The 22,691-nt window shown below is 34.0% G+C and overlaps 1 protein-coding gene across 1 annotated transcript in view; it reads left to right on the top strand.

Moving 5' to 3' along the window:
* The window catches only part of LOC136024940 (ionotropic receptor 25a-like), a 126,732-nt gene that overhangs the window by 4,390 nt on the left and 99,651 nt on the right, over positions 1-22,691 (top strand). The window contains exons 3-5 of the mRNA XM_065700533.1: positions 7,262-7,406; positions 10,935-11,065; positions 14,067-14,186. Coding sequence (XP_065556605.1) covers positions 7,262-7,406; positions 10,935-11,065; positions 14,067-14,186 — 396 coding nt within the window. The remainder of the gene's footprint in view (positions 1-7,261; positions 7,407-10,934; positions 11,066-14,066; positions 14,187-22,691) is intronic.

Raw genomic sequence — 22,691 nt, 5'->3', positions numbered from 1 at the left:
TATTCAGATCTATACCTCATGATTCTAATGATTGCCCTTGAGCTTTGTTGATGGTGATTGCTAATCGACCATTCCCTGAGTCGCCATCGTCATTTATATATCCCCCTGTGCACCCCGGCGTCCCCTTTGTAGTTATGTCCCTGTGTCCCGGTCGTCATTTATATTCCCTGTGTCCCGGTCGTCATTTGTGTCCCGGTGTTCCAGTCTGTGATTTCTCTTTGAGTGTCCCGGGCGTCATTTATATTCCTTGTGTCCCGGTGTCCCGGTCGTCATTTATATCCCCCTGTGCCCCCCGGCGTCCCCATTGTAGTTGTGTCCCTGTGTCCCGGTCGTCATTTATATTCCCTGTGTCCCGGTCGTCATTTGTATCCCGGTGTCCCGGTCTGTATATACATTCGTTTTTTAGTTTTGTTTTTCTCCTTTATTTTTTTCCTTTTTTCTTTTTTTTCTTTTTTAGTTTATTTAGATTTTTAGATTTTTTAGTTTTTGAATTAGTTTTTAGTTTTTTTGTAGTTTTTACCATTTTTTTAGTTTTTTTAGTTTTTTTTTTACTTATGTCCTGGTCGTCATTTATACTCCCTGTGTCCCGGTCGTCATTTGTGTCTCGGTGCTTTGTTGATTGCTAATTTATATTATATTTATATTTATATTTTTTATATTTATTAATATTTTTTTTAGTTTTCTTTTTCTCTTATTTTTCAGTTTTTTCCTTTTTTTTAGTTTTTTCTTTTTTAGTTTTTAGTTTTTTTTGTTTTTTACCTTTCTTTAGTTTTTTTAGTTTTTTTAGTTTTTTAGCTTTTTTAGTTTTTTTATTAGTTTTTAGTTTTTTTTTAGTTTTTGCCTTTTTTTAGTTTTTTCAGTTTTTTTAGTTTTTAGTTTTTTACCTTTTTTTAGTTTTTTTTAGTTTTTTAGCTTTTTTAGTTTTTTTTCTTTTTAGTTTTTTTTTGTAGTTTTTACCTTTTTTAGTTTTTTTTCTTCTTTTGTATTAGTGTGAAATAATTCAGACGTCATATGCGGACAAACACGACGTCACTCGACAGACAGACAGACAGACATAATCCACAAACAACTTATTTTTATATATATTTATTCATATTTTTTTAGTTTTCTTTTTCTCTTTTATTTTTCAGTTTTTTCCTTTTTTTTAGTTTTTTTCTTTTTTAGTTTTTAGTTTTTTTTTAGTTTTTTACCTTTTTTTAGGTTTTTTTAGTTTTTTAGCTTTTTTAGTTTTTTTATTAGTTTTTATTTTTTTTGTAGTTTTTGCCTTTTTTTATTTTTTTCAGTTTTTTTTTTAGTTATTAGATTTTTACCTTTTTTTAGTTTTTTTTAGTTTTTTAGCTTTTTTAGTTTTTTTTTCTTTTTAGTTTTTTTTTGTAGTTTTTACCTTTTTTAGTTTTTTTCTTCTTTTGTATTAGTGTGAAATAATTCAGACGTCATATGCGGACAAACATGACGTCACCTGATCCACAGATCCACACACAGACAACTTATTTTTATATATATAGATATATATATATATATATATATATATATATATATATATATATATATATATATATATATATATATATATATATATATATATATATATATATATATATATATATATATACATATATATATATGTATATATAGATGAATTTTTAGTAGGAAATATATTATAAGATTACTTTTTTTGATCTAACAAGTGTACCAAATCTGAAAAGGAGGAAAAACCTCCTACAAAACTCTTTTTGCTGAAAACAAAAATGTTATTTTCCTGGCGACACAACTGAGGAAGCAGGCCTCTAAGACTAGCAATGCAAAAGTGACGTAGTCATAGTACACTTTTAACTATTCTAGGACGATTTCCTACGTTATGGCTGTGTCACGCTTTTCATTTTAGTCTCGAATTAGTTAATTTTGTACAGGTTGCAGGAAACATTTTTTGTTAGATTTTAGAGGTAAAGAAAATATTCTAGCGTTCATTTGTAGTTTTTTATTTATCTTTGTCAACACTGTTCTAGGTTGGTTAAGACTAAAGCTCTTGACCAAGTACAAGCTGATATTTTGCTGAAAAAGTCAAATGCAGTCTGGACTCATAGAGCCAATCAATCTCTCAAAGATCGATTTTGGATATATAAGTTTATATTGTAGATAGTCGGAATTTAAAACTAGACAACCTTTACCAAAATCGCTTTTATGTCCTATTCCTAACAGTTTCTTGTATTTTGACCTTCTTCAGTGAGTAGTTGTATATTACTTTCTTGATGTAAGCTCCGTGATTGACAGTCATGATTTTGATAACATAAAATTTAAATGATGAATAACTTGTCAGAAGTTACAGTAAACAGGCACAAACCTACAATTCAGAAAAAACCCTTATCTGGTCAGTTCAGTCGACATATAGAGCAAAGCTCCTTACAGTGTTTAGTTGAGCCTAGCCATGCAAATAGAACAAAAGCTCAGCTTATTGCTAGTTTTGCAAGATCTTTTGACATACTAACTCTGTTATTATTCAGAGTTATTTTATCTTGTGAATCAATCATCAAGTATTTCTATTATATTTTCTGTTTTTTTGGGGGGGCGGGTCAAAGTCTTTTCTTTCGCTAATGCTGTTAGTCTTATAGTTAAACCTACTGCAAACCATCAACAAAATTAAGCCACGTAAGGACTGTGTGCAGGCGAACCCAGCTCTTCCTGCTCTGCTGTTGAAACTTTTTTCCTTGGCATTCACCCACTAAACTCTTAAAGATTGTGGTATATCTTATTTCGAGTATGTGTATTGATAAAGAAGCTTTGGGGTCGCAATCCTTTGAAGCATTCTAATTTTCATCATTTGCTGTTTATCTGGATTTCAATGTGACTCACTAATTCGCCTGTTTTCCTTAGTTTGGGATGTCCCTACAAATAAATAGCTGCGAATGTGCTTGTTCGTTTTTATCTGATTGCCCTTGATAACCCTTTTTTTCTTTATTTTGAGCTTGATAACCCTTTTTTTCTTTATTTTGAGCTTGATAACCCTTTTTTTCTTTATTTTTACTAAATCTGTATAGTGTTTGTGATTGGCATATCTTATTTTGGCTAGCAAACCCCTTTGTATAGTAACCCCTTTGTATAATAGAAAGTAAATGTATGAGAAGTGCAAAAATTATTAATTTAAGTTTCGGATTTTGGTGAGGAAATGGTGACCACTTTGCTATCTATTTTCATCTAATTAAAACTAGGCATTATTTGACATATCACCTCCTCTGTTCATCCTAAAACATTAAAATAAAGGCCAAACTCTTCAGGACTTTAATAAAAGTTCTTATAGATATATACTTAAAACTAAGAATATGAATCGAAATACTCCTTCCAAGGTCGGAGTAATCATTTAAGAAAAATATATTTTCGAAAAACTGTTTATAAAAGAAGGTAAATAATTATGTGTTTATTTTTTTTTTATCTAACTGGTATAGATGGGTCTCTGATTTTTCATTTTGAAGAATGGCATCGATTTTTTTTTTCAAACATTTACTAATAAAATGTTAATAAAAAGTAGAAATTCATACAGCTTGATTTAACCACGGAAATGGAATGCAACTACAATATTACTTCAGAATTTCTGACTTTCTCAATATCAACCAATCACAAAATATAGTTATGTTCTTGTTTAAGGGTTGTATATATTTGTCAATAAAATTATCTAAACTGCTATATATATATACCGCTGAGAATTTTCATACTTACTTTGATACATTTCCATCCAATCATATTTCCACGATTAGTTGTTTATAAATCAGAATTTTTACAGGGCAATTCTTTTACGTAATGCTAAATCTTAGTCAAATTTCAAATTTTTGTATTTGTGCTTAACAGACGTATCGAGATTTAAACGTTTGAATCGAATATAAGAAAATCTTAAGATTAAAAAAAATTATTAGAAATCTACCACAGCTTGAAACCCTGAGAATTTAAATCACCAATCTATACCTATCAAATACAAAAATAGCAAACACTTAATAATTTTGTTTAAGGAGTATACTTAATTTGAAGCAAAAACCTACAGACATCTTCATTAGAGTTCATATTTTTCTGACGATTTTGGTCTTTATTCAAATATTTTTGGATGAATAGAAGAGGAAATACTAACGAAGAGTTCTAAACTGTCATGACCCTAGACTGAGAGGACTAGCCATTACAAACATTAACCTAAATATTGAGGTAGACATCGACTTTGAAATAAATAGATATGGCAGGAGTGAAAATTGAGAAATGGAAGTTTTCTTATAAAAGTGTTAATTCTGTAATTTAAGTGAAATATATCGAACTTTAAAACATGGAAAGATATACTATGAAAAGTAGAATTTTGATTAGTAAATTTTTGAGATTTCATCAAAGTTGACACTGTTTATTAAAACTATTTTTAAAAAGAAACAGTGATTAGTTAATGTTTTATTGCCTGTACTTAAAACCCTCGTTTTAAACGTTTTCTATGTATATCTGTCTGTCACATTATAACAAAAAAAACACTCTGTTTTTCTTGTTACATTCCTAAAAGAACTAGTATTTAATGTTTAATATATCTTTTACGAATATACAAGTTGTATCTTTATCCTCATTTCCTATTCTTCATTCCTACCATAATTACTAAGCGATGCTACAAAGTTAGGCGACATGCTAAATGGTTTGACCTGTACAAATTGTCACAAAGAATGCATGACTCCAAAAGATAATTCAGGATAATTTTTTTTCACCATAAAAATATTAACTCACTCACTATAGTGGTCGGAAGTGTAAAAGCAAAAAAATATGCAGAAAACATTAAATATCATTTTTTTATAGATGGTGAATAGCTTTTAATTTTTTTTTTATGGTGGGATAGTTTTTATAACTTACTATTTTTGTATCAATATCTTTATACCATTTCAATTTCAACAGCTTTATTAGAACTTCAACCCCCACCAGGTTTTGGATTAGATTACGACCATTTCCACTACCTACTTACGATGCATAGCTGTTGAGTTCCCTTTAAATTGCAGGCATTTCTTTGTTCTCAAGTTTATCAGAGCAACCTATTATGCACCCCCCTAAAGAAATTCCTGGATTCGCCCCTGCTCAATAGTAACCGAAACTCTAAAAAACAACAGACATATCAAAAGAATTTATTTATCATGCTGGTACCAAATATATAAGATACTTTAAGTCAAGTGTTACTGTTCAAAGAGTACAAGCCTGAGAAAATTTGCTTAATTTTTAAAAAAACGGGAAAACACTCCATAAAAATCTCAAAGATTCTTAACGAAAATAACACCATCAGATTCAGCGAGAACGCAACTGTATAGGGTTAAAGGTCCTATCTGCAAAAATGCGGACTTTCCCAGAAGATGTATTTTTCCATGAGGATGGCAACTATACCCCCTCCCGCGCCCTTCGCCCCTAAATCGTTTGATAAAAATTTAGAGATACCGTAGCCATTTTGTTCAGCATAGTTGAGAGACCCAATAACTTTGCCTTTGGAGTTAATTTGACCTCCCATAGAACCTGGGGAAAGGTATTTAAAAATATAATTTGTCCATTGTTTACGTATAATATCTTCTATTTGGAAGTATGCATTCTTTTTTCGGGTGAAGGATTGAACTTTCTGCTGGAGGATTTTCCACAGGGAGAACTTTCCATTGGAAAGTATATTTCTGGGGGATAAAATATTGAGGGGAAATTTTACACTGGGGGGATTGGTCAGAATTCCTAAGCCAAATTCCTTTTATTTATTTTATGTTTTCCTTTGTAAATCCAATCTCACTCGTGGAGATGTTAAGGGTAATCGGCTGGGATAAATTTTTAACGGTTTTTAATTTTCTAGACGAATTTTCTGGGGAGAGGAATAATTTTTCCGTGGAGGTGGGGCTGGATTTCCTGGCATTAAAATAAACATTTGAAATAAAATAAAAGTTTTTCCCGTCTAAAATTATGCCTAAGAAGCAACACTAAAATGAACAAAAAATATTAAATATATGAAGGGGATTGCCCCTTCTTTCTTTACGCTTAAGTTTGAATTCGGTCCCGATTCTGTAAGAACGATTCCCGAAACATAAATGTAGTTTAAACAGAACGATGAGAAGCTTAAGTACTAAAAAACTTCAGCGTGAATAGTCGGGTGTTCAGAGGGGGCAATCCCCTTATTATGCTGTTGTTTCTATTCGTATTAATTTTTACTGTTGCACCTTGCTTTCAGGTGATTTTTTTTTTTATTAAATTCCTGGTGTAAGTTCATATTTGCTTGCCGGAGAATATTCATTAATTCGGAGAAATCATTGCACTTGTTATTGCTCTGTATGCGATTATTGCCAGTCTATGCTTTATTTTTGTCGTCTTTCTGAAAATAAATGACATAAAAGTCTTGTTCTCGGGCTAAGAGAATAAAGCAGCAAAGATAATATAAAATCTAAAGTTTCAGAGTGTAATTCAGCCTATTTTTTTTTAGTTTGAAAACAGTTCTGAGGTTTTTTCCATGATATCGGCAATAAACGTTTTTAGCTATGGGTTCCAATCCCGCACTCTGGCTCTAAAACCTACTGTGTTAAATACTTGATTTACTACGCGGACCCAAGCCCTACTTGAGCCTGAAAATGAAGCTATAACCAATTTTGGCTCCCAAATCTTTGGCAACGAAATTTCATTTTGAACTGCCCCCCCCCCCCCAAAAAAAATCCCTCGAATCTTGAAGACTTGTCCGCGAAAACTCCCCGAATTTTTAAAGCTTGTCCCCGAATTCTGAGATTCGAGAGTGGAAGCACTGCTTGAAACTTATACAGTAGTGTCCTCTGATACGCTGAATCTGATGGTGTGATTTCCGATGACTTTCTATGACTCTATGCCTTTCAGGGGAGTTTCCCCTATTTTCTAAAATGAGGCAAATTTTCTCAGGCTCGTAACTTTTGATGAATAAGAATAATCTCGATGAAATTTATATATTTAAAACTAGCACTAAAATGCAATTCTTTTAATGTAACTATTGGTATCAAAATTCCGTTTTTTAGAGTTTTGGTTACTATTGAGCCGGGTCGCTCCTTACTACAGTTCGTTACCACGAACTGTTTGACTAATGATATGACTCTTTTGATTGCTTTAGGATTCAATAATATCGTTTCGGTTAAACTCCTTAGGGTTCAGTATCGTTAAGTACAAGTAATTAAGTAATAATATTATTCCTTATATTCATTATTGTTAGATACAAGTAAGGAAGTAAATTATCTTCTAACTTAATTTTGGATGCAGTAATGTCACTATTAAATTTCAGTGTGCACTTTCCTTGTTAATGGAAGGAAAAGGGTTCCAGTGATGCTTGACACTGGACATGCGTCTACTAAAATGGCACGATCTCTCGCAAAGGATCTCAACATACCACTCATTACGCTTGCTGCTACCTTATCTGAACAGATCGAGTAAGTATCATTTCACAAACAGGATTTAGGTAATTATTAAGAGTTACTAAAAATGCTATTGGTGGAAATAAAAAAGCTAAAGGGGAAGTAGAGATTTCTCCTGAGAGTGTCTGACCTATTGCAGAAACGTATCTTGGGCTTTCGATGCCGAGGAAAAATTCGATTGTAGTACCTTCCTCGTCACTACCACTACCACAGCGTAAGTAGATCATTGTACGGAGGAAAAGAAAAAAAGTAAAAGACCTTAGTTTGGAATCTCTCAAAGGCTGCAATAGGGGACAGTCGTTCCCCTACCTCCCTAGCTATGCCACTGATCCAGTATTTCTACTTTGAGATATTAATTTCTGTTACAGAGATATTTGAATTTCGCAATTTTTTTTTTTTTGTTTTTAGATAGGAGATTTTCTAGGAAGGGTACATTGTTATGAGATATTGAATTGAAAAATTTATTGATACATTGGGCATTACACTATAATCTATAACGTTTATAAATAACAATGCAAGGTGTAGACCTAAATAAATAAGATATAAAACATCACTTATTGTTTGAATTTTATTTTTGGCGATTGCTTTTTGTTTCTGGAGGCTAAAAAGCAGGTTTCATGCCTCTAACGGAAAATATAAAAATTTCAAGCCTTTATTCTAGGGAGAAGAACATCTTTTAGGATATATGGAAATTCGAATCTTTGCTTGGCAATTGAAGCAGAGTATGTTTTAGGCGAAAAGCCAGATACTCAAACAACCTAACGTGTTCTCGCACGATTTTTCTAAGTTGTACGTTGGTTCTATGCAGGTTTCTTGGAAGGATCCATAGAAGTTCAAATTATCCATACTGGGCAAGGCATCTCGAACAAAGGGATACCTACTTCTATTCCCTCGAAACAAATTCCCATTTAACGGAGCTTTTCTCTAATTGTACAAATAATTAATTACTATAGTAATTTTTCAAACAATATCTGACACCCCTGTCTTACTTTTTCTTATTAGAACCAAAGTGATGATTAGGTTCTGCGAAACTCAGAACCTTTTGAGTTCTGAGACATAATGCTGCTCTATCTAAGACATGTTATCTTTATTTTAAGCTGTGTATTTATTTATTTATTTATTTCTAACCCGTCATACGATATAAAAGTAAACAGAGACAAAGTTTAAAAAAAGGAATATGAGAATTAATTTTGAAGTAACAAGTTCTCTGTGTTGTTGGAGCAACACATGTCTTTTATCCAGTTTCGTTTTTGTTTTTTCCTATTCTACCTATTTATATCCTATTTTTAAAGCTATTGATCTCGAAGTAACATATTCTCTGTTTTGTTGGAACAACACTTGTTTTTATCTTGTTTTGTTCTTGTTTTTTTCCTATTCTTTCTGTTTTATCTTTTTTTAAGCTACCTAGAAAAAATATTTTATCTTTATCGATTATTTTCTATTATTTTTATATTTTACCTTTTTTAAGCAATCCTGACATAACATATTCTCTTTCTTATATATATATATATATATATATATATATATATATATATATATATATATATATATATATATATATATATATATATATATATATATATATATATATGTATTTATATATATATACATATATATATCTATATATATAAAAATAAGTTGTCTGTCTGTGGATGTGTGGATGTGTCAGGTGACGTCACCTGAAAAAACTGGATCAGGTGACGTCAAAACTGAAAAAACTAAAAAAGGCAAAAACTACAAAAAAAACTAAAAACTAATAAAAAAAATAAAAAAGCTAAAAAACTAAAAAAACTATAAAGGTAAAAACCAATAAAAAACTAAAAAGGCAAAAACTACAAAAAAAAACTAAAAACTAATAAAAAAAGTAAAAAAGCTAAAAAACTAAAAAAACTAAAAAAACTAAAAAAAGGTAAAAAACTAAAAAAAATAAAAAATAAAAAAAAACTAAAAAAAAGGAAAAAACTGAAAAATAAGCTAAAATAAAGGTAAAAACCAATAAAAAACTAAAAAAAAAAGGAAAAAACTAATAAATGACGACACTCAAAGAGAAAAAAAAGGCAAAAACTACAAAAAAAACTAAAAACTAATAAAAAAAATAAAAAAGCTAAAAAACTAAAAAAACTAAAAAAAGGCAAAAACTACAAAAAAAACTAAAAACTAATAAAAAAGCTAAAAAACTAAAAAAACTAAAAAAAAGGCAAAAACTACAAAAAAACTAAAAACTAATAAAAAAAATAAAAAAGCTAAAAAACTAAAAAAACTAAAAAAACTAAAAAAAAGTAAAAAACTAAAAAAACTAAAAACTAAAAAAAAACTAAAAAAGGTAAAAACTAAAAGAACTAAAAAAGAAAAAAATAAATGACGACACTCAAAGAGAAAGCGACCAGGACAAAAGGAATGTTCGATTAGCAATCAACAAAGCACCGGGACACAGGGAGTATAAATGACGACCAGGACAAAACTAAAAAATCTAAAAATCTAAATAAACTAAAAAAGAAAAAAAAAGGAAAAAAATAAAGGAGAAAAACAAAACTAAAAAACGAATGTATATACAGACCGGTACACCGGGATACAAATGACGACCGGGACACAGGGAATATAAATGATGACCGGGACACAGGGACACAACTACAACGGGGACACCGGGGGAAACAGGGGGATATAAATGACGACCGGGACAAAAAAACTAAAAAGAAAAAAAAACTAAAAACTAATAAAAAAACTAAAAAATCTAAAAATCTAAATAAGCTAAAAAAGAAAAAAAAAGGAAAAAAATAAAGGAGAAAAACAAAACTAAAAAACGAATGTATATACAGACCGGGACACCGGGATACAAATGACGACCGGGACCCGGGACACAGGGAATATAAATGACGACCGGGACACAGGGACACAACTACAACGGGGACACCGGGGGAAACAGGGGGATGTAAATGACGACCGGGACACCGGGACAGGGAATGGTCGATTAGCAATCACCATCAACAAAGCTCAAGGGCAATCATTAGAATCATGAGGTATAGATCTGAATACAGATTGTTTTCCCATGGACCATTATATGTTGCATGTTCAAGAGTCGGTAAACCTGACAATCTATTTATATGCAAAGACAATGGGACAGCAAAGAATGTTGTATATTCGCAAGTTTTACGTAGTTAAAACCATATATATATATCTATCTATATTCACAGGTGGGACATAGGGACACAACTACAATGGCGCGTAACTATTATGGCGCGTAACGACTTACGCGCGCGGGGGGGCTTGGGGGGGGCGCGAAGCGCCCCCACCAACTAGGTGTTGGGGTGGCGCGAAGCGCCACCCCAACAGCTAGTATATATATATATATATATATATATATATATATATATATATATATATATATATATATATATATATATATATATATATATATATATATATACATAATAATAATAAAACGTATTGGACTGGCATATATCAGATTTCTGTCTAAGATTAGCCTTACGAAAATATTGTTTTATCTTCTGAAAGAAAACAATTCATTTGGGCTCGTTCTTCTAGGCTTCCCATGATTCGAGATAATTTCGCGATCACAATCCATTCACCCAGTGATTTGCAAGGCATGGCTATGAGAGATCTTGTCACCCAGATGAACATTACACGTGCAGCTATTTTATACGACGATTCTTACTGTAAGTAAATAAAAGATGTATATATATATATATATATATATATATATATATATATATATATATATATATATATATATATATATATAGGGGTGATCACTTGAAACGATTATCCCTGAAAAAAAGGCACATCTGTGATCTTACTTCTGACAGAAAATGCAAAATTCCACCGTTTTTTTATATTAAATAAAAAAAAACTTTAAACAGAAGTTTTTCAGAGAATAGTAAAGGCCACATTAAACTTAAGATCAGAAGAAATTATCACTAAAGAATAAATGAAACCCAAAACGAAGAAAAACTGAATAAACAGTCATAGCAAAAAAAGACAGAACTGGCAGTAATATAAATGAATAAATAATTCTTAAAACGAGAAGACCTCAAGTTGAATATGCCAACAAAGCTTAAAACGAACAAAAAAATTTGCTATTTAAGTATAAATGAAACCCAAAATAAAGGGAAATTAAATTAACAATTATAACGAACAAACATAAATAGGTATTAACATAAATGAATAAATAAATCTTAAAAAGATGAATAAATCTTAAAACCAGTGAAACTTAAGTTGAATATGCAAATCAAGCTTGAAACAAACAAAAATCACTACAAACTAGAGTCTGGGTATTACCTCCTTTTCTCACTGTAGAAGTCTAAAACCTGCTGTGTCGTTGGCTCCATATTGAAAACTATGTATCTTGAACAGTCTTGGGAAGTACAATTCAACCTACTCAACTCATGTCCTGGTTGAACTTCGCTGAGGCAAGGATTCTAGGACTGTCGTGAAAAAAAATTTCAATTTAGTTTTATTGATTTAATCCTGCTGTAAGTTGTTTCTTCTTATATATTTTTGTATTGCTGAAGACGGCCCTTGGACATAGGGCCGAAAATTTCATTCTAATTTGTTTCCCACTGTCTTGAGAAATTCCCTATTGTTCTTATTGTTTTTGGTGTTTGTGACAGAAACGCAGCGTGGTCTTCGTCGCTATTTAACAAGTTTAATCATTTATATGATTTTACTCCCTGATTCTTCAGTCGTAAATTACTATTCAATAGTTTAGTTTGAATTCGCTATTTTTATAACTGTCTGTTTATTATTTGTTTTCCTCGTTTTACACCCTCTTCTCTCAAGCTGAGTTTTTACGTGTTGCTTCTTAATTTTAATATTTGATTTGTAATAAATTATTTAATATTATTGTTACTATGGACCATAGCTGGACTTGTCACTTATCTTGTAAATTTTCTACTTTTTGTGTGATCCCACTATGGAGGTTGACTGGCTGTTTATATTGATTTCACTAGGTTATAATGGACTAAATTACAAGCTATATGGACTGCCTATACATTTTTTTGAAGAACTATCTTTAGTTACCTTTTACTCTCTCCCTAAGGTCAGATTTCAATTCTATAGGCATGGTTCATATTGATTGTGGTTCTAGGTGTTTATCCCCACCAGAAAAACACAGAAAAAATACCCCCCAGCAAATATCCCCTGGAAAAGATCCCCCACCTACCCTATACAGGGTGAAAATGCATCCCTGCAGAAAATACCCAGTGAAAAACCCCCTTGATGTTGCCCGCCATCACAGAAAACCCCCCCCCCTGAAAATACCCCCCAAAAAATACATCCTCTCTGAAAGGAAATTATTGCCAAAAATTTACTGCCCACTGAAAATTCACCCAGACAATACCCCCCCCCCCCCCTTTACAGAAAACTCCCCTGTAAAAAATGTTCGTATGTTTCCCAATAACAAATACTATCTGTAAGTAATGGACAATTTACAAAGCTTAAAAATGCAATGAAACTTCTACAATGGGGTTCTCTGATTGTTTTTTATTTTTTTTTTGGGGGGGGGGAAGGGAGACAACTCAAAGTGTGCATTTTAAAACCAATACATCCCAGCTCTCATCGAGCCATCATATAAATGCAGAACCGATTCTAAGAGGGAGACGAAGGGAGGGTGGAGGTAGAAATTAAAGTGTGATTCCCAGGGTCGTAACCAAGATTGTTCTTGGGGGTCTGGCTTAGGGGGGGGGGGTACAAAAGAAACTTTAAAAAACACATTAAAAAAGTGAAATTGATATTTATTCGATTATGATTTCTGGGAATATTTCTGGTCTACGCTGTTATTACATAGTAAAGAGTACAATTAAACCCCAAAATGAGCAGAATTTATTCTATATAAGAGGGAGACTGCCTGTTCCTCATCCAAATCTCCAGATCATGGTCGCAGAAACTATTGAGGGTGCTTCTTAGAGCAAAAAGTCCTTTTTTAAAAGTCAAAAGTGATTGGAGACCACCTGGCCGCGCGGGGGGGGGGAAGAATTTTCCGGTAGGTATTCCTCGAGAGAGGATTTTTAGCGGGGAATATTTTCCAGAAAGTATTTTCCATAGGGAAGGGGGTATTTTCCGTGGTTGATATTTTAGGCAGGGGGTATTTTCCACACGGAAGTATTTTCCGGGAACTATTTTGAGTGGGGGGATTGTTACACAATGACAAAATCAGCTGAAAGGTTTCAGTCTTTTAGCTTATTTAAAAAAATTGATAAAAACTTTATGACTTTTTAGGCGTTAGTTATTTTATTTTATTTTTCTTCTTTTTTTTTTTGGCGTAGGATTAATTGGAGTCTCGTATCCACTCCCCTTCCTTTACAGACCAAGCAGCCTTTGTGGGGGTAAGTACAGGGCATTATTTGTGTCCTTATTTGATTACAAATACATCTTATTTTTGCAATGCATTCTTTTTATCCCAGAGTGTATAAATCTAAATTTTATATTCATCCTTTAAGCTTGTGGTTGATTTTTTTTTTTGGAAAATGGTAAGTTGTAACTTCGTTCACACTGATCGACTTGGTCAGTTACAGACCAAGGAAATTACGCAGTTACATCAAGTGTTTGAAAATAAGTACAGTATGTTATCCCATTTAGGTATTGAGACATTTGACATTTCTTTTTCTGATTTTATTCCTGCTATAAAAATTCAAAGAAATTATTTACATTATTATTTAGATACTCTTGATACTTCAGCAAACCTTCTTCTGGTGAACCTGCCAGTAAAATACTTTGCAAAGCGATTCTCTAGAGAAGTTTACAAGATGCCGAACACTGTGGAAGCTGTTGATGTGGCAGGTATTTGCAACATATTTCTTAGCATTCGCAAACCTAGTTCTATAATTCGTAATATTTTGTGGTGCTAGACGTATCCTACCCCAAAATCCTCCCCCTCACGGATAATTACCCCACAGAACATTATTTCCGTAGAAAATTCTCCCCCACAGAAATGTCTTCCAAAAACTCCCCCTGTGGAAAATCCCCCAAAAAACTCCTCCCGAAAGATTTCTCCGAGAAAATTTCCTTCGTCGAAAATTCCCACATCTGGAAATCCCCCCACATTCAAAATAGAGCAGTCAAAAAGAAAATGTGATGAAAATAATGAAGAAAAGAAGGAATTTCAGATTGTTTTACCTACATTCCAAAATATAGGCAGAATTTGTGGCGCAAAATATTATACAGTATTTATTTTTATATGCTCATTTTATTTTCATGTTTTTTCGTGTTTTTGGGGATTGAGTATCATAGGAGGGTAAGAAAAGATAGCAGGGTTAGAGAATGGAACTGGAAAATATAGAATTAGTGGCAATTGTAGGATAGTTGTTCTATGACATAGAGATGCACATATAGATAACAGGCTGGGACTAGGAAGTACGAGTAATTACTTCCCATGGACTATTTCTGATACCAACCAGAGATGTCACAAGCCGAAATGTCTGGGGGGGAAGGCTAAGGGATTTTGTTGAATGTGTGTTCGGCTTTACCGACTGATTTGGGAGATACTGCAATTAAATTTACTTTATTTCTTTGTCCCGACAGAGACTGACCTGATTTCATTGATTTTATGTCATATATTCCAATCACATTGCTTACTCTAATGTAATAAAATATGAGTCACTATAATAGCGGTACTTTGTGCCACTATTTTATCAAAACAATTTCAAAATAGTCGACCTCCATGTGCCAGGGCAAGGGCTGTAAGTTATGCAAGTTGCTTATAGTTAATATACAAAGTTTTTATGGAAGAGGCGGTCGTAAAACTTTGGAAGAGGCTCATTCGATTAAAAATCGCACGTTTTATCGCCTTTGTTAAGAGCCAAAAGTGATCGAAGGACAACCAGCTCCCCCGCGCCCTTTTTTCCCTAAATGCATCAGATCAAAATTATGAGACAGCTATTGTGTTCAAAAAGTTCAAAAGTCGAATAACTATGCCTCCGAGGGTGACACCCCCCCCAATAGGCTCTAGGGCAAGGGCTGTGATATATGGCTTTTGCATATTGTTAACATATAAGGATTTTTATTGGAAAAGTGGATATTTTTGATCCTTAGTTTCTAAAAAGGCTTAAAGTGTTAAGGTGAAACTTCAAGGAGATATGGAGAGGGATGCCAAACACGGTCAAAACACACCATGCGGTTGCTGGTTGTGGAAAGGGAATGTCAGCAATATCTAAAGAATGACTGAGGGTATTAAGTTGAAAATTTCAAGGTATGTTGAGGAGATGTTGAAGATATACTTCAGGGCAACACTACCCCCTCCCTTTGCTCTTTTTAGGTTTCCCCTCTTCTCAATAATGATCGAAATATTGGAGTTGTCATTTATTCAGACTAGTCAAAAGGTCTAATAGCTACACTTCCAGGGATACCATGCCCTTATACCCCCAGGACAAGGATTGTAAAATATGCAATTTGCCAAATGTTTTTATGCAGGATTTATCATTTGGAAAAGGGGAAATATTTGATTCTAGGTGTATCGAAAAAGGATAAGGGCATTAAGGTGAGACTTTGGGGAATTTGAAGGGTATATTATACTAAATCAAAAGGCATTATGTGCATCCAATTTGTTAAAAATGAAGATCTACAATATTTTATAAACAACTAAGGGTATTGAGATGATACTATCAGAAGATGTCGAGGGGGATGTTGAGAAGTAATTTTAAGACCATTATCCTCATTTCATGTCCTTTTTGTTGTCCTTCCTCCAAAAATATTCGATCAAAATTTTGGAAGAGATGTAGTCAAAATGTTCAAATAACTATGCCTATGGGGATGACATAGCCCCCCCCCACATCTATAGGGATATCAGACAAAACAAAACACACTGTGTGGGGGCTGATTGGTAGAAGCACGTATTATTAATTTCTAAGGAACGTCTGAGAGTATTCAGTTGAAAATATCGGGGGTTGTTGAGGGGGATGCTGAAGATCTATTGGAGGGCATCCAAGATCTATCAAGAGGGCATCCCCTCTTGTCATTTAGATTTTTCTTTTCCTTATCCCTTTCAAAATTTTAAAAAAGTGATTTCTTCGAAACAGTCAAAAGGTCTAGTAACTATACCTCCAAAGATGGAAATCCCTCCACAGCCCCCAGGACGAGGATAGTAATCATACAATTTGCCCTTTTTACATTCAGGGTTCATAATTAGGAGGGGGTGTTTGGTTCTAGGTGTATTCGAAAAGGTTAAGGTGAAACTTTGGAATGTTGAGTAGCGTGTTAAACTAAATCTAAGGATACTTTGTATATCCTGTTTATCAAAAAGGTTTATCTGCAATATCACAAGAACAATTAGTTTAAGCTGTTCAGAGAGTTTAAACCCTCTGTCGAAAGTTTAAACTCTCAGGGTATATTGAGGAGGATGCAAAAAAGTGGTCGGAGAGCAACCAGTTCCCCTAAAATTCCTGTTTTAGCTTGCCTACCTCCAAAGATATCTGATTAAAATTTTAGAACAGCCATCTTGTTCAAAATAATCAAAAAGCTAAAGAACTATACCTCCGGGGATGATTTGACCCCCACAGTCCGTGGTGCAAGTGTTCTAAGCTGTATAACTTGTCCGTTGTTTGTTTTAATTTCACTTTGGCTATTGAAAAAAGGGGGCATGTTCGATCCTGAGGCTCCAAAAACGTTAACAATATTAAGATAAATTTTTTAAAAAGTTCGAGGGAGAATGTCAAACAAAATCAAAGCGCACTACATGCAGGAGGGTTTCAAAAGAACACAACAGCAATATCTAAAGAACGGCTCAGGGTATTAAGTTGAAACTGTAAAGGCTTGTCGAGAGGAATTTTAAAAAAGGAACTAAGGGCAGCTCCTTTTGCCCTTTAGGTGCTCCCCTCAACACTGATATATATCTTATTTATCATTTTTAATAAACAGTTCGAGCGACGCGGCTCGATTGCATCCAAACTCTAAAAAAGAAAATTTTGATATTAATAGATATATCAAAAGAATGAACTAATTATGCTGATTCCAAAAACTTAATATTCATTAAATTTGATGTTACCTCTATCAAAGGCTACGAGCCTGCAGAAATTTGCCAGACTTTCGAAAAAGGGGAAAAACAACCCCTATAAGTCAAAGAACCTCAATGAAGATTAAATAAAAAAAACAAGTTTTTTGAAATGAAAGTAAGGAGCGACATTAAAACTTAAAACGAACAGAAATTACTCCGTATATGAAAGGGGCTTTTCCTCCTCGACACCCCGCTCCTTACGCTAAAGTTTTTTTATTGTTTTAAAAAGTAGAGTTGCGAGAAAGAATCAAACTTTAGCGCAAGGAGCGGGGTGTCGAGGAGGAAAAGCCCCTTTCATATACGGAGTAATTTCTGTTCGTTTTAAGTTTTAATGTCGCTCCTTACTTTCATTTCAAAAAACTTGTTTTTTATTTAATTTCTTAAAGTTTTTGAATTAATGCATGTCTGATTTTGGCTCTCCGTACATAAATTATTAAAATGAAATTTGCATATTAATTCTTTTTTTGGTTAAATGGCTTTCTCTTAGTTTTGATCAGACGATTTTGAGAAATAAGGGGTGGGGAAGGAGGCCTAGTTGCCCTCCAATTTTTCGGTTACTTAAAAAGGCAACTAGATTTTTTAATTTTTAACGAACGTTTTTATTAGTAAAAAATATACGTAACTTAAGAATTAACTTACGTAACAAACTTTTATATTCTTATATGTTTGATTATATATATGAGGGGGTTGGTCCCCTCGTTGATACCTCGCTCTTCACGCTAAATCTTGTTTCGTCCTAATTCTTTAAGAATGACCCCTGAATCAGAAAGGCCGTAGAATAAATAGTTGAAATTACTTAATTTTTTTTTAGCATAAAGAGCGAAGTATTTATCTCCTCCTAAATACCTCGCTCTTTATTCTAAAGTATTTTTAGAACCCCTCATATGCGTAATAATCTCTGTTCGTTTTAAGTTTTAATGCTTCTCCTTACTTTCAATTGAAAAAAACTTTTTCATGTTTATATTTTCATTTTTTTTTTAATAGTAATGCTAGAAAATCCTGCGCCCTTTTCATTGAATTTCTTTTCCCCCATGAAATATTCCTCCAAGAAAAGATCCTCCCATATAGCCCCCTCCCCTGAACCCCACACCCAAACCAAAAAAATCCCCCTGATAACGTTGGTACACTTCCCAGTAACCATTACTGTATGTAAACATTGGTCAATGTTTGTAACTTGCAGCCCCTCCCCCAGGGACTGTGGGGGGTAAGTCATCCCCAAAGACATAGTTATTATGGTTTTCGACTATGCGAAACAAAATGGCTATCTCAAAATTTTGACCCGTTGACTTTGGGAAAAAATGAGCGTGGGAGGGGGCCTAGGTGGCCTCCAATTTTTTGGTCACTTAAAAAGGGCACTAGAACTTTTCATTTCCGTTAGAATGATCCCTCTTGCAACACTCTAGGACCACTTGGTCGATACGATGACCCCTGGAGGGAAAAAACAAACAAACAAACAAACCAACAAACAAATAAACACGCACCCGTGATTTGTCTTCTGGCAAAAAATACGAAATTCCACATTTTTGTAGATTGGGCCTTGAAATTTTTTCTATAGTTTTCTCTGATACGCTGAATGCGATGGTGTGATTTTTGTTAAGATCCTATGACTTTTAGGGGGTGTTACCCCCTATTTTCCAAAATAAGGCAAATTTTCTCAGGCTCGTAACTTTTGATGACAAAGACTAAATTTGACGAAACTTATATATTTAAAATCAGCATAATAATCCGATTGTTTTGATATATCTCTTAGTATCGAAATTCCGGTTTTTAGAGTTACGTTTACTATTGAGCCGGGTCGCTCCTTACTACAGTTCGTTCCCACGAACTGTTTGATCACACCGTCAGATTCAGCGCGTCAGAGGACTCTAATTTAGAAGTTTCCAGCTCCTATCTGCAAAAATGGGAAATTTTCTATTTTAGCCAGAAGAAAGATCACAGATGCGTGTTTATTTTTTTTTTGTTTTGTCGTTTCTTTTCTCAGTGGTGATCAAATCAATCAATGGTGCTAGAACATCAAGAGAGGGCCCATTTGAAGAGAAATTAAAAGCTCTAGTGTGCTCTTTAAGTGACCAAAAAGACTGGAGGGCAATTCGCCCCTCCCTCTCCCCATTTCCATAGAAATCGTCCGATCAAAATTCTGAGATAGCCATTTTGTTTAGCATAGTTGAAAGGTTTAATAACTACATCATTTGAGATTGTTATTGTTTGTTATATTGTTTGTTATTGGGAAGTGTGCATAAATTTACATTTTATTGTTTGTTTGTTATTGGGAAGTGTGCATAAATTTGCATTAAATTTGCATAATTTTGGGAAGTGGGGCGGGGGTAAATTTTATGTAATTGCCAGTTAAACAGAAGATTCTCAATCATTATATATAATTTGCTGACTGTAACGTTAAAAGAAAAAAAAAATGTTTCGCACCTACAAAGACAAATGACTTGTCACAGAATGCACTGGACTTGTGTAATTCGGGCTATATATTTACACATCAGGAGGGGTAGGGGGTTAGGTTAGGTTGGTTTAGGTTACTTTAACCCTCCACCCCACCCCACACTAATTTGCAAATTTATAACCCAAATTATGTTATTATATAAACTAAGCATTGCAAGAACTAAAGCATTTCATTATGATTATCTAACTTCACTTTTCGAGGATGTTCTGTTTAACGGACATTTACTGAATTTTCTGCTGGGGGATTTTCCACGGCAAGAATTTTTCATCGAAAACGAAGTTTTCTGGGGGTAAAATTTTCCGGGAAATTTTAGACCGGGGGATTTTCCAAGAATTCCAATACAAAATTATTTTTATTAGTTCTATTTTCTCTCTGCCGACTCATAACTGCATGTGGAGATGTTTAGGGTAAATCCCCAGAAGAAATCTTCCCCGGGATTGAGTTATCGAGGGGTTCTGTCCGAGGGGGGGGGGATCTTTCCATGGATTTGGAGCCAGGTTTCCAGGCATTATTTAAAAAATATTTATTAACCAAATAAAAAAATGGAACTTTTAGAGAGTTCTGAAAGGGAAAGACCAATTGACCAAAAAGCAATATGTGCAAGCTACTACTAATACTTCTACAAATGCAACACTTACAGTTACTGCTACTACTACTACTCCAACTACTACTTTTATTACAACTACTTTTAAGGCCAAAAGCATTAAGATTAAAATTTCAATAAGTATATGAATACTAGCTGTTGGGGTGGCGCTTCGCGCCAGCCCAACACCTAGTTGGTGAGGGCGCTTCGCGCCCCCCAAGCCCCCCCGCGCGCGTAAGTCGTTACGCGCCATTATAGTTGTGTCCCTGTGTCCCACCTGTGAAAATAGATAGATATATATATCACCCCAACACCTAGTTGGTGGGGGCGCGTTGCCCCCACCAACTATATATATATATATATATATATATATATATATATATATATATATATATATATATATATATATATATATATATATATATATATATATATATATATATGTATATATATATATACATATATTTTTAACTACGTAAAACTTGCGAATATACAACATTCTTGGCTGTCCCATTGTCCGTGTATATAAATAGATTGTCAGGTTTGCCGACTCTTGAACATGAAACATATAATTATCTATGGGAAAAATAATCTGTATTCAGATCTATACCTCATTATTCTAATGATTGCCCTTGAGCTTTGTTGATGGTGATTGCTAATCGAACATTCCCTGTGTCCCCGTCGTCATTTATATATCACCCTGTGCCCCCCGGCGTCCCCGTTGTTGTTGTTTCCCTGTGTCCCGGTGTCCCAGTCTGTAATTTCTCTTTGAGTGTCCCGGTCGTCATTTACATTCCCTGTGTCCTGGTGTCCCAGTCGTCATTTTTGTCCCGGTCGTCATTTGTGTTCCGGTGTCCCGGTCTGTAATTTCTCTTTGAGTGTCCTGGTCGTCATTTATATCCCCTGTTTCCCGGTCGTCATTTGTGTCCCGGTGCTTTGTTGATGGTGATTGCTAATCGAACATTCCTTGTGTCCCGGTCGCTTTCTCTTTGAGTGTCCCTGTCGTCATTTATATTCCCTACTAGCTGTTGGGGTGGCGCTTCGTGCCACCCCAACACCTAGTTGGTGGGCCGCTTTGCGCCCCCCCCAAGCCCCCCCACGCGCGTAAGTCGTTACGCGCCATATTAGTTACGCGCCATTGTAGTTGTGTCCCTGTGTCCCACCTGTGAATATAGATAGATTTATATTTGTGTTTCAAACTACGTAAAAATTGTGAATATACAACATTCTTGGCTTTCCCATTGTCTGTGCATATACAAAGCCGTATGTACTAATAATGACGTCATATGCAAACGCTCTTTTTACAAACAAACAAACATGCATACACACAACTCGTTTTTATATAGATAGATAGATAGATAGATACAATACAAATTAACTGCGTAAAACTTGCGAATATACAACATTCTTCGCTGTCCAATTGTCGCTGCATATAAATAGATTGTCAGGTTTACCGACCCTCGAACATGCAACGTACAATTGTCCATGGGAAAAACAATCAGTATTAAGATCTATACCACATTTTTCTAATGATTGACCTTGAGCTTTGTTAATGGTGATTGCAAATGCTAATCGAATTGGGAATTGCAATCTTTTAAATTGAAAAGGCAGATCCGTTGGAATCATGGGAATGCGAGAAAATTTTTTTAGAATATTCGGAAATACTTTTTCAATCAATTCATTTTTGGACGTCACTAAATTACAGAAATCAGCAGGTAGTTGTATACGTCCTGAAATTGAGTCTACTGGGAGCTTTCCGTTTCCAATTGCCAGCAATTGATCTGAAAATGTTTGACCAGTCATCGTTTTGCAATCGGACACGCATATTTGTAGTTAATTTTAATGTTTTTACGTGTGCCCATAAATTAGAATTTTTCAGGCAAGCATTCATTTCGTCTGCAGGAATTGATCTAGGTATTATGGGTAATGTTTGCCTGAAATCTCCCGCAAGCAATATTAATGTGCTGCCAAAGGGTTTCGACTTCCCTCGCAAATCTTTCAAGCATTGATCCAGAGCCTCGAGCGATTTTTTGTGTGCCATTGTGCACTCATCCCAAATAATAAGTTTGCATTGCTGCAATACTTTACCCATCCCATATGATTTGGAAATATTGCACGTGGGAGTTTCTGTAGAATGCAAATTCAGAGGCAATTTCAATGCGGAATGAGCAGTTCTTCCACCAGGCAGCAATGTTGCGGCTATTCCGGACGACGCAATTGCCAACACTATATCATTTTTTGATCGAATTGATGCCAGAATCA

Source organism: Artemia franciscana, chromosome 3, assembly GCF_032884065.1.
Source record: "Artemia franciscana chromosome 3, ASM3288406v1, whole genome shotgun sequence".
In the NCBI taxonomy this organism is placed as follows: Eukaryota; Metazoa; Arthropoda; class Branchiopoda; order Anostraca; family Artemiidae; genus Artemia; species Artemia franciscana.
The sequence above is the reverse complement of the archived record's forward strand: the minus strand, read 5'-3'. Positions and strand labels throughout refer to the sequence as shown.